Genomic DNA, 12,069 nt, shown 5'->3' with positions numbered 1-12,069 from the left:
GTCACACAGACACACAGTCACACAGTCACACAGCCACAAACACACAGTCACACAGTCACACAGACACACAGTCACACAGTCACACAGACACAAATACATAGTCACACAGACACAAACACACAGTCACACAGACACAAACACACAGTCACACAGACACAAACACACAGTCACACAGACACAAACACACAGTCACACAGTCACACAGACACAAACACACAGTCACACAGACACAAACACACAGACACACAGTCACACAGACACAAACACAAACACACAGTCACACAGACACAAAGTCACACAGTCACACAGTCACATAGTCACATAGTCACAAACACACAGTCACACAGTCACACAGACACACAGTCACACAGTCACACAGACACAAACACATAGTCACACAGACACAAACACACAGTCACACAGACACAAACACACAGTCACACAGACACACAGTCACACAGTCACATAGTCACAAACACACAGTCACACAGACACACAGTCACACAGTCACACAGACACAAACACATAGTCACACAGACACAAACACACAGTCACACAGACACAAACACACAGTCACACAGACACAAACACACAGTCACACAGTCACACAGACACAAACACACAGTCACACAGACACAACCACACAGTCACACAGTCACATAGTCACAAACACACAGTCACACAGTCACAAAGTCACACAGTCACAAACACACAGTCACACAGTCACACAGTCACAAACACACAGTCACACAGTCACACAGACACACAGTCCCACAGTCACACAGACACAAACACATAGTCACACAGACACAAACACACAGTCACACAGACACAGACACACAGTCACACAGACACAAACACACAGTCACACAGACACAAACACACAGTCACACAGTCACACAGACACAAACACACAGTCACACAGACACAAACACACAGTCACACAGACACAAACACACAGTCACACAGTCACACAGTCACATAGTAACATAGTCACAAACACACAGTCAGACAGTCACACAGTCACATAGTCACAAACACACAGTCACACAGACACACAGTCACACAGTCACACAAACACACAGTCACACAGTCACACAGACACACAGTCACACAGACACAAACACATAGTCACACAGACACAAACACACAGTCACACAGACACAAACACACAGACACAAACACACAGTCACACAGTCAAACAGACACAAACACACAGTCACACAGACACAAACACACAGTCACACAGTCACACAGACACAAACACAAACACACAGTGACACAGACACACAGTCACACAGTCACACAGTCACACAGTCACACAAACACACAGTCACACAGACACAAACACACAGTCACACAGTCACATAGTCACAAACACACAGTCACACAGTCACACAGTCACAGAGTCACAAACACACAGTCACACAGTCACACAGTCATACAGACACACAGTCACACAGTCACACAGACACACAGTCACAGAGTCACACAGACACAAACACATAGTCACACAGACACAAACACACAGTCACACAGACACAAACACACAGTTACACAGACACAAACACACAGTCACACAGACACAAACACACAGTTACACAGTCACACAGACACAAACACACAGTCACACAGACACAAACACACAGTCACACAGTCACACAGACACACAGTTACACAGTCACACAAACACACAGTCACACAGACACAAACACACAGTCACACAGACACAAACACACAGTCACACAGACACAAACACACAGTCACACAGTCACACAGACACAAACACAAACACACAGTCACACAGACACAAACACACAGTCACACAGTCACACAGTCACATAGTCACAAACACACAGTCACACAGTCACACAGTCACACAAACACAAACACACAGTCACACAGACACAAACACACAGTCACACAGTCACACAGTCACATAGTCACAAACACACAGTCACACAGTCACACAGTCACACAGTCACAAACACACAGTCACACAGTCACACAGACACACAGTCACACAGTCACACAGCCACAAACACACAGTCACACAGACACACAGTCACACAGACACAAATACATAGTCACACAGACACAAACACACAGTCACAGACACAAACACACAGTCACACAGACACAAACACACAGTCACACAGACACAAACACACAGTCACACAGTCACACAGACACAAACACACAGTCACACAGACACAAACACACAGTCACACAGTCACACAGACACAAACACAAACACACAGTCACACAGACACAAACACACAGTCACACAGTCACACAGTCACACAGTCACATAGTCACATAGTCACAAACACACAGTCACACAGTCACACAGTCACATAGTCACAAACACACAGTCACACAGTCACACAGACACACAGTCACACAGTCACACAGACACAAACACATAGTCACACAGACACAAACACACAGTCACACAGACACAAACACACAGTCACACAGTCAAACAGACACAAACACACAGTCACACAGACACAAACACACAGTCACAAACACACAGTCACACAGTCACAAAGTCACACAGTCACAAACACACAGTCACACAGTCACACAGACACACAGTCACACAGTCACACAGCCACAAACACACAGTCACACAGTCACACAGACACACAGTCACACAGACACAAATACATAGTCACACAGACACAAACACACAGTCACACAGACACAAACACACAGTCACACAGACACAAACACACAGTCACACAGACACAAACACACAGTCACACAGTCACACAGACACAAACACACAGTCACACAGTCACACAGACACAAACACAAACACACAGTCACACAGACACAAACACACAGTCACACAGTCACACAGTCACATAGTCACATAGTCACAAACACACAGTCACACAGTCACATAGTCACAAACACACAGTCACACAGTCACACAGTCACACAGACACACAGTCACACAGTCACACAGACACAAACACATAGTCACCCAGACACAAACACACAGTCACACAGACACAAACACACAGTCACACAGTCAAACAGACACAAACACACAGTCACACAGACACAAACACACAGTCACACAGTCACACAGACACAGACACACAGTCACACAGTCACACAAACACACAGTCACACAGACACAAACACACAGTCACACAGACACAAACACACAGTCACACAGACACAAACACACAGTCACACAGTCACACAGACACAAACACAAACACACAGTCACACAGACACAAACACACAGTCACACAGTCACATAGTCACAAACACACAGTCACACAGTCACACAGTCACACAGCCACAAACACACAGTCACACAGTCACACAGACACACAGTCACACAGTCACACAGACACAAATACATAGTCACACAGACACAAACACACAGTCACACAGACACAAACACACAGTCACACAGACACAAACACACAGTCACACAGACACAAACACACAGTCACACAGTCACACAGACACAAACACACAGTCACACAGACACAAACACACAGTCACACAGTCACACAGACACAAACACACAGTCACACAGACACAAACACACTGTCACACAGTCACACAGTCACATAGTCACATAGTCACAAACACACAGTCACACAGTCACACAGTCACATAGTCACAAACACACAGTCACACAGTCACACAGTCACACAGACACACAGTCACACAGTCACACAGTCACACAGTCACACAAACACACAGTCACACAGACACAAACACACAGTCACACAGTCACACAGTCACATAGTCACAAACACACAGTCACACAGTCACACAGTCACACAGTCACATAGTCACAAACACACAGTCACACAGTCACACAGTCACACAGACACACAGACACACAGTCACACAGTCACACAGTCACACAGACACACAGTCACACAGTCACACAGACACAAACACATAGTCACACAGACACAAACACACAGTCACACAGACACAAACACACAGTCACACAGACACAAACACACAGTCACACAGACACACAGACACAAACACACAGTCACACAGACACACAGACACAAACACACAGTCACACAGACACACAGTCACACAAACACACAGACACACAGTCACACAAACACACAGTCACACAGTCACAAACACACAGTCACACAAACACACAGACACACAGTCACACAGACACAAATACATAGTCACACAGACACAAACACACAGTCACACAGACACAAACACACAGTCACACAGACACAAACACACAGTCACACAGACACAAACACACAGTCACACAGACACAAACACACAGTCACACAGTCACACAGACACAAACACACAGTCACACAGACACAAACACACAGTCACACAGTCACACAGACACAAACACAAACACAGAGTCACACAGACACAAACACACAGTCACACAGTCACACAGTCACATAGTCACATAGTCACAAACACACAGTCACACAGTCACATAGTCACAAACACACAGTCACACAGTCACACAGTCACACAGACACACAGTCACACAGTCACACAGTCACACAGTCACACAAACACACAGTCACACAGACACAAACACACAGTCACACAGTCACACAGTCACATAGTCACATAGTCACAAACACACAGTCACACAGTCACATAGTCACAAACACACAGTCACACAGTCACACAGTCACACAGACACACAGACACACAGTCACACAGTCACACAGTCACACAGACACACAGTCACACAGTCACACAGACACAAACACATAGTCACACAGACACAAACACACAGTCACACAGACACAAACACACAGTCACACAGACACAAACACACAGTCACACAGACACACAGACACAAACACACAGTCACACAGACACAAACACACAGTCACACAGTCACACAGACACAAACACACAGTCACACAGTCACACAGACACAAACACACAGTCACACAGACACACAGTCACACAAACACACAGACACACAGTCACACAAACACACAGTCACACAGTCACAAACACACAGTCACACAAACACACAGATGCACAGTTACACAAACACACAGACACACAGTCACACAGACACAAACACACAGTCACACAGACACAAACACACAGTCACACAGACACAAACACACAGTCACACAGACACAAACACACAGTCACACAGTCACACAAACACACAGTCACACAGACACAAACACACAGTCACACAGACACAAACACACAGTCACACAGACACAAACACGCAGTCACACAGACATGCACTTGACAAATCGAGCTAGTTGGTGAAAGCCTGACAGTGTAGGCATATTTGCGTGTGCACCTTGCCCTCTGTATGGACATAAACACACAGAGCACAGCTCTCAGCTCCCATGGTAAAGTACACACACCGTTCTGTACATGCCTTGCTGTCATCACCTCAGACAGGCCACAGACAGTTGAGCTGTCAGTATTATGGTTTAAGTTAATGATGAACATCACAAGATAAATACAGTAGCCATAGCGATAGAGAGAGTGGAGGATGGTTTAGTATAGCAGGCTCTGTGATGAGGAGCTGAAAGGACTCTGGAGTCTGGACCCCTCCCCTGACCTCAGGGTCAACAGGCAGGGGTTAGAGGGTAAAGGTCGTGTTACTATCACAGTGTCTCACTGCTTCCCTCACACACACAAAAACACACAAGCATTCACACACATACATGCATTGCACGCACATCACAACATGACTCAAGTATCTTATAGTAGCTGGGTCCCTCAAATAAACACACACACACTTTCACATGCTCACACTTGCATGGACATACACACACACACACACCACTCACAGGGGAAGACTGCTTTTGGATGTACGATACAGCGGATCATAAAAGATGACAGGATTACATGTAGGCAATCCTACCAGGGAAAAGCCTGTGGAGCAGTACCATTACAGAGTCAACATGCATTACATCAGGGATCATCAACTAGTCATTACAGAGTCAACATGCACTACATCAGGGATCATCAACTAGTCATTACAGAGTCAACATGCACTACATCAGGGATCATCAACTAGATTCATTACAGAGTCAACATGCACTACATCAGGGATCATCAACTAGATTCATTACAGAGTCCACATGCACTACATCAGGGATCATCAACTAGTCATTACAGAGTCAACATGCACTACATCAGGGATCATCAACTAGTCATTACAGAGTCAACATGCACTACATCAGGGATCATCAACTAGTCATTACAGAGTCAACATGCACTACATCAGGGATCATCAACTAGTCATTACAGAGTCAACATGCACTACATCAGGGATCATCAACTAGTCATTACAGAGTCAACATGCACTACATCAGGGATCATCAACTAGTCATTACAGAGTCAACATGCACTACATCAGGGATCATCAACTAGTCATTACAGAGTCAACATGCACTACATCAGGGATCATCAACTAGTCATTACAGAGTCAACATGCACTACATCAGGGATCATCAACTAGATTCATTACAGAGTCAACATGCACTACATCAGGGATCATCAACTAGTCATTACAGAGTCAACATGCACTACATCAGGGATCATCAACTAGTCATTACAGAGTCAACATGCACTACATCAGGGATCATCAACTAGTCATTACAGAGTCAACATGCACTACATCAGGGATCATCAACTAGATTCATTACAGAGTCCACATGCACTACATCAGGGATCATCAACTAGTCATTACAGAGTCAACATGCACTACATCAGGGATCATCAACTAGATTAATTACAGAGTCAACATGCACTACATCAGGGATCATCAACTAGATTCATTACAGAGTCCACATGCACTACATCAGGGATCATCAACTAGATTAATTACAGAGTCAACATGCACTACATCAGGGATCATCAACTAGATTCATTACAGAGTCAACATGCACTACATCAGGGATCATCAACTAGATTCATTACAGAATCAACATGCACTACATCAGGGATCATCAACTAGATTCATTACAGAGTCAACATGCACTACATCAGAGATCATCAACTAGATTCATTACAGAGTCCACATGCACTACATCAGGGATCATCAACTAGATTCATTACAGAGTCCACATGCACTACATCAGGGATCATCAACTAGATTAATTACAGAGTCAACATGCACTACATCAGGGATCATCAACTAGATTCATTACAGAGTCAACATGCACTACATCAGGGATCATCAACTAGATTCATTACAGAGTCAACATGCACTACATCAGGGATCATCAACTAGATTCATTACAGAGTCAACATGCACTACATCAGGGATCATCAACTAGATTCATTACAGAGTCAACATGCACTACATCAGGGATCATCAACTAGATTCATTACAGAGTCCACATGCACTACATCAGGGATCATCAACTAGATTAATTACAGAGTCAACATGCACTACATCAGGGATCATCAACTAGATTCATTACAGAGTCAACATGCACTACATCAGGGATCATCAACTAGATTCATTACAGAGTCAACATGCACTACATCAGGGATCATCAACTAGATTCATTACAGAGTCAACATGCACTACATCAGGGATCATCAACTAGATTCATTACAGAGTCAACATGCACTACATCAGGGATCATCAACTAGATTCAGCCGCAGCCCATTTTTTTCTTAAGCGGATGGTCGGGGGGCCAGATCATAATTGGAAATAATTTGTAGACTGCAAATGAAACGCTAGAAGCCCAAACAGATATAATGTTTGACTAAAACAATCATTTCAAACCTTGCCTACATTTGTTTACGATCACGTGTTTCTCTATTATGCATGGGAATACTTGGGAACAGATTTCCAAAATTAAAATGACTTGGAGCTCTCAGAAAACGTGGGCGGGCAAATAAAACCACCAAATTCGGCCCGTGGGCTGCCAGTTGGGGAACCCTTCACTACATGATCTCCCTGCACTGTGTACTGTTAGTTCTGCCTTGGTAGGAGCTGAAACCCCTCACACACTGTTTCAGTTAGACATCAAGGAGCTGCCAGGAACCCTTTCTTGTCACATAATCCCTACACCCACCTGATAACCACCCTTCTGTAGTAATAACACTATCCCCCGTAGTGCTGCTGCTGGCTTGGGTACTATGGACTACCCAGGCCGTCGAGAGCTGTAGAGAGGTTAGGGTGGGCAGACTGGAGTTCCAGAACAGCACTAACACACCTGACTGAACTCATCACGGTTTTAATTAGTACCTGTATTTAGATTAGAGATCCGTGATTTAAACACACAGGGGAATATGCAGGTTAGCTTTATGAATGGGGGGGAAGTGGAGTGGACACTCCTGTGTGTAGTACAGTAGCCAACATCTATCATCCCTCCTTCCTTCCAGCTGTTCATCCGTTCATAAGTAAGGTGCCATGACAGGACACATCCTGGACGGCTAGAGGTGTGAGTCTGAGCTGCTGTCTGGGCTAACACCTGGTTCTGTCTCAGACAGTCCTGTCTGTCTGTCTCTGTACACACACACACACACACACACACACACACACACACACACACACACACACACACACACACACACACACACACACACACACACACACACACACACACACACACACACACACACACACACACACACACACACACACACACAAAAGCCCTCCTCAATCCCTCCTTACCTCTCCCCTGGTACAGGGGTAAGCTCCAGAGTATTTGGAGGTGCAGGGGGCCCTGTCCAGCACTGCCTTTCCCTCCTCCCGTCCAAAGGTGGCGCTACAGTTCCTGGCATAGTACTGCAATATCTTCCAGGTCTGCCCGAAGTCCTGCGAGCGCTCCAGTGTCATGGCGGTAGGGCGGGGCGAGCGGAACACCATGATCAGGTGGGTGAAGATGAATTCTGCCTCCAGATCCAGCTGCAGAGTCTCAGACTCCACTTCCCCGGACGACTGCCACCAGGTGTTGGGGTGGCGGAAGGAGGAGTCGGCCATGGCTGCAGCCAGGTGGGCCTGCAGGGGGAGGGCCGCGTTGCACTCCCCACACCTGGCCGGGGGGCAGGGCGCTGTGGAGGAGGAGGGGTCAGAGTAGGAGCAGTAGGGCTCAGTGCCCTTGTAGCCACACACGGTCTGGGTCAGGACCCTGCGACCTAGCGCCAGATTGCCCATTCGGGGGTTACACGCCTGGCTCTCACAGCGAGCGGCTACCCCCCCTACACGACCCACATCTATAGGAAGAGAGATAGGACAGGTTATAGGAGACGGGCCGAGGAGGAGGGTGAGGGTGTGTGTGTGTGCGTGTGTATTTAATCTAAACTTGAATCTAAAATCTTGACTTGAACGCTTCAGTGTGGACTTTGACACAGATCAAGTTTTGGGCAGCTATGGGAGGAGGATGTGCACTCCAGACGCGTTCCAGATGCATTGCGTGTGGGATGTAAGAACACTTTCTGGGGTACACTGCCATCTTTAAGAGCCCTCTCCACTGCCAACATCTGTTCACAACGGGGGTTTCATGTTTTTATATAACACAACAATTCTGTTTATAATGTGGGCAGGTATTCGAAATAAATTTTTGGCAGTCAACAATGGATGGTAGCTCACAGTAGCCTTCATTGTTATGGGTCTTTTGAGGTTATTACATAGCTATAAAAACATATCGGTGTATTTGTGTTTCGTTTGAAATCATTCTACATTATAGAGAAAATCTCAATGATATCATGAGACACGAGTTTCACCTCCACACAAATAGAATGTTGACCCGAGGTGGTCAACAGAGCGGAGCGTAAGGAAATACTTTTGTCTCTGTTGCTGCACTTGTCACGCGTATTGTTCGGAGACAGCGGGAACGCTACATTGTTGCACACAATGAATACACTGCCTATGAATCGAATTCAACTAGAAGCAGGTTTTTTTTTAAAGAAAAAATACAAACCTGCAAGAATACCAGATAGTCCAGTGCAGGTAAAAACAGCAAACAAAGTCCACATCATAGTTCCGACCCAAGAGTAAGTGTTCCCAAGAAGAGGTTAGCCTATGAGAGAACTCGAGAGCAGCCTTGTGAATAGGCAACGCGACACCTCGTTGGTGTTATTCAAGTGGCAAATAGATGCAAGATTTCATCCGCGAATGTAAAGCCAAGGTTCAAAGCCAGTGTAGGCTTTACTTTCCCTTTCAATAACAATCAGATATGATCAAAGAAGAACAAAGACCCCAGTTGAACAACACAGCCGGTTCAGACACCCAGGGAAAAGTATTCCATTATTCCGCATTTACTTCTGCAAAAGCCGAGGACTGATTTGCGTTCTCTCGTATTCGTCGGGACCTTCTACCTTAGAGTTAATTTGCTTGCTAATAGCCTGAAGATATACTGTGAGTCTACTATGGAATACTGAGAGAGTGACAGCGGGCTTGCGGCTCCGCCCCGTCTCTTTGCATTTTTCTCTTTAAAGGAACATTCCTGGCAGTCAGGGGCCAGTTAGTGTCAGGTCAGAGCTGGCGCGCTGTGGTCATCCAAACCTCTCCAATCCACAGACACTCATCCGGATAAAAAAAATGAAATGCGGTAAAGTTTACTGACACTTCGTTTAAACAAAACAAAGGAACGCAGAATAACAAAGCCCAGGGTCCAGAATTATTGAGGCTGGTGAGCTGAACGGGATTCACATTGGGGAAATAATTGCCCCCTTTTAGAAAGGAGACTCTAACCACGTTTCCAACCAACCTTTAAATGCGAATAAAGTAGGCCTATGTGTCGGATAAAAAATTGACAACAAGCCTGATGGAAACAGCTAATTTTGTCGGTAAAATATAAGGTTGGATATTTTTGTGTAGGTAAATGTATTATGCGAGAAATGAAGGTGGAAACGCGTTTATGCCCAAATATTGATATAACCATCATATCGAAGTAAACTTGGAGTCGCGGGATGACATGTTTATGTGGTCATCCCACTAGGACTCGGGAAAACATGCAGTTTATTAGGCTACAGATGAAATAAATGATGATGAACTTCACAGGGTGATGAAAGTGCAAGGTGATGAGCTTGATGCTACTTTCCAATAAATATCGAGGATCTTATTCTGGTGATTTGATGAATCCATGCTTGGCTCCCGTTTGACAAATTAAAATAATCTCCCTCTTTTGGCCATAATAATTTTACATGTAGACTGTACCACAACTGTATCTGCGAGCTGGTGGCTAGAGCGCACGAGCCAATACCAGAGTGGGCACATTCGCTTTATAACACATGTTTTGTGACATCAGCAGAGTTGAAAATACAATGGAAACCCATTTAACTTTAAAAATGTTAATCTGTACATGTGAATTTAAACGCAACAGTTATTTTTATGTGCACTATGTCATCACACACAGACTTAGCACAAGTCAATTTGATGAAAAGACATCAAATGCGCATATTTTATTTATGCATATTTTTGAATATTCACAAGAAAATATGTTACCAATTGGATGGAAACCTAGCTAGTGACTCCCTTTAAACTAAAGTAACTGCCCAGTGTTTCCAGATTTCCATGAAATATGACCTATAATAACTTCCAATATGAGTGAAATAGTTTTCCTTTCAAGATTTTTTATTAACTATGTTAAAAAACAGCTTTTCTGTGTTGGAATGGTATGGGCATACCCCAAAAACAGAATGGTGTGTGTGCACTGGGCATTATAAATATTCACGCAAGGAGACCATTGATTGGCCAACTCATCCTCCTCAGGGAGATGACGTCATGTTATATGAGGAAATAGCAAGCATTTTTGAAACATCTGTTTAAGATACAAATTTGAGGTTGGGGTTTTGAAGTGTTTTTTCTCCAATTTATGCTTTGGCCACAAATACGAGTGTAGGATGAGTCAAAGCGATTAATATTAACTATTAAAAGCGAAATTTTTACTGGGCACTTACTTTAAAATTGTGGAGTTTGCGGGCCTCCTGAGTTACACAATGGTCCAAGGCACTGCATCGCAGTGCTAGAGGCGTCACTACAGACCTGGGTTTGATCCCAGGCTGTATCACAACCGGCCGTGATCGGGAGTCTCATAGGGCGACGCACAATTGGCCCAGCATCGTCCGGGTTAGGGG

The 12,069-nt window shown here is 44.8% G+C and overlaps 1 protein-coding gene across 1 annotated transcript in view; it reads right to left on the bottom strand.

The window, feature by feature from the left end:
* Positions 1–10,387, bottom strand: part of LOC106576334 (netrin-4) — a 43,250-nt gene extending 32,863 nt beyond the window's left edge. Inside the window, exons 1-2 of the mRNA XM_045699908.2 lie at positions 9,912–10,387; positions 8,663–9,204 (exon numbers count right to left, since the gene is read on the bottom strand). Coding sequence (XP_045555864.2) covers positions 8,663–9,204; positions 9,912–9,969 — 600 coding nt within the window. The 5' untranslated portion in view covers positions 9,970–10,387. The remainder of the gene's footprint in view (positions 1–8,662; positions 9,205–9,911) is intronic.
* Positions 10,388–12,069: the final 1,682 nt, after the last annotated feature.

The sequence above is a fragment of the Salmo salar genome, chromosome 17 (assembly GCF_965601325.2).
Source record: "Salmo salar chromosome 17, fSalSal1, whole genome shotgun sequence".
NCBI classification, from domain to species: domain Eukaryota; kingdom Metazoa; phylum Chordata; class Actinopteri; order Salmoniformes; family Salmonidae; genus Salmo; species Salmo salar.
This window is presented reverse-complemented; position numbering and strand designations above follow the sequence as displayed.